This window comes from Nanorana parkeri, unplaced genomic scaffold (genome assembly GCF_000935625.1).
Source record: "Nanorana parkeri isolate BGI_ZX_2015 unplaced genomic scaffold, ASM93562v1 scaffold19, whole genome shotgun sequence".
Classification (NCBI taxonomy): domain Eukaryota; kingdom Metazoa; phylum Chordata; class Amphibia; order Anura; family Dicroglossidae; genus Nanorana; species Nanorana parkeri.
This window is the reverse complement of record NW_017306287.1, coordinates 2,113,790-2,115,626: the sequence shown is the minus strand read 5'-3', so window position 1 is coordinate 2,115,626 and position 1,837 is coordinate 2,113,790. Positions and strand designations below refer to the sequence as shown.

Here is a 1,837-nt window from a genome sequence, read left to right as displayed (position 1 = left end):
CCCAACGCCCACCTGCCCCCCCCCCCCAAGGTCCATCGTGCACCCCTCAAGTCCATTGTGCACCCCTAAGGTCCATCATGCACCCCTCAGGTCCATCATGCACCCCTCAGGTCCATCATGCACACTCACAACAAGCCCAGCACTAGATATTTGCTAGCTGCTGTGGAACTACAAGTCCCAGATTGCCTAAACAGTTCTCAATGCAGCAGCAGGAGCACTGCGAGTTGCCTGAAGCCGGTGACCTGCGTCAGAACTACGCTCAGGATTGGGCAGCGGCTCCAACGTCGACGTCCGATGGTCAGTTCTTGGGTCCAGCGGCCCTCTAGGACAGCATACAACTCTGCTGCTTCCTGCGCGGCTGCCTCTTCCTGGGCTCGGGCTGCGCGCTGGCTCTTCGTCGCTCCAGCGCGGGGCTCAGCAGGCAGGGCAGGTTGACCCTGCGGAGCAGCTCCTCGAACACGTCCTGCACTTTTTGGTTGAGCTTGGCCGAGGTCTCCACGTAGCCACTCTCCCACTCCAGCTCGGCCGTGGCGGCGGCCTGCAGGGCCAGGAGCTGCCCGCCCCCTGACTCCGTCCCCGGGAAGCGGTCCTTCTGGTTGCCCACCACCACTATGGGCACGTCGTTCTCACCCTTGATCCTCAGGATCTCCTGCCGCAGCCGCTCGACCTCCTGGAAGGACTCCAGGTCAGCCAGGGAGAAGACCAGGGCGAAGGCGTCCCCTTGCTGGATGCGCAGCTTCTGCATGGCAGGGAAAGAGTAGCTGCCACTGGTGTCCACAATCTCCAGACGGAGGCGGAGGAGCTCGGGGTCCTGCTCCAGGCAGTACACTTCTTCCACCGTGCGCCGGTGCCTGTGCTCAAAGCGGTCATACAGCAATTGCTGGATCAGAGCTGTCTTGCCCACACCGGCAGCTCCCATGAAGACCAGGCGCACTGTGCCAGGGTTGGACACTGAGATGGACATGATGGCCCCTTGGTCTTGACCACGTGGTCTTGGAGTGGGCCCCTGGGTCTTGGTGTTGGCCCCTTGGTCTTGACCGCTTAGCCTTGGAGTTGGGCTACTCACACAGTCTTCCAGTAGATCTGAATACAGCTTTTGATTATCAGCCCGTCCTCTGAAGCCTCAGATGCTCCTAATGGTCATACAGTCTTCCGGTTGATCAGAAGGTCTTTCTGATGACTGCTGTCTTCTCAATGAGCAGATGTCTTCAGCGCTGGAAATCAGTGCTTAGCCAGGGACACTGTTCACACTGCTCCCTCCAGCAAGAATCTGAGCTCTCTGAGGACCTGAGCTGCAGCGGCCACCTTTATGCGTCCCTGGGGAGCAGCTCCACCCAATCAGATGCAAGCAGCCTCCTCCAGATAGGCGGTAGTGGAGGCTCTGGGCCAACAAGACTGCAGGATTTTTTTCTTTTTTGTGCTACACGTGTATTGTGTGTTTTTTTTTCGGTATCCCTAAAATAAAGATACTTTGTTATTGTGTTAGGGTAACAAAAAGCAGTAGAGTTCTGGGGAAATGCTATTCCCTCAAGTGATATGATGATTAAAGTGGAACTCCAGATGAAGGGATTTTTTAGAATTTCATGTATGTAAACCTATGTTACCTCTGATGGGGTGTATTCCATATCAGGATCACTTCTCTGTCCTTTAAGATCTATACATTCATATATTCCGTCTTGTTGTGGCTATGATGGCTCATTCATGCCAGCCCGTACGCTACAATTACCTCAGGGGCTGAACGAGAAAAAAACGCTTGATTCCCTCTTTCACGTTACACATTTCTGCCCCCATTCCCCACCAGGCTATTGTATTCTGACAGCGGTGGGTGTGCCACTGC

The 1,837-nt window shown here is 55.3% G+C and overlaps 1 protein-coding gene across 1 annotated transcript; it reads right to left on the bottom strand.

The window, feature by feature from the left end:
- Window positions 1-28: 28 nt before the first annotated feature.
- LOC108791016 (ras-related protein Rap-2c-like) lies at window positions 29-1,020 on the bottom strand. Its single transcript, XM_018561380.1, has one exon. The coding sequence runs from the start codon at window positions 962-964 to the stop codon at window positions 323-325; it is 642 nt and encodes a 213-aa protein (XP_018416882.1). The 5' UTR covers window positions 965-1,020; the 3' UTR covers window positions 29-322.
- Between the last annotated feature and the right edge of the window lie 817 nt (window positions 1,021-1,837).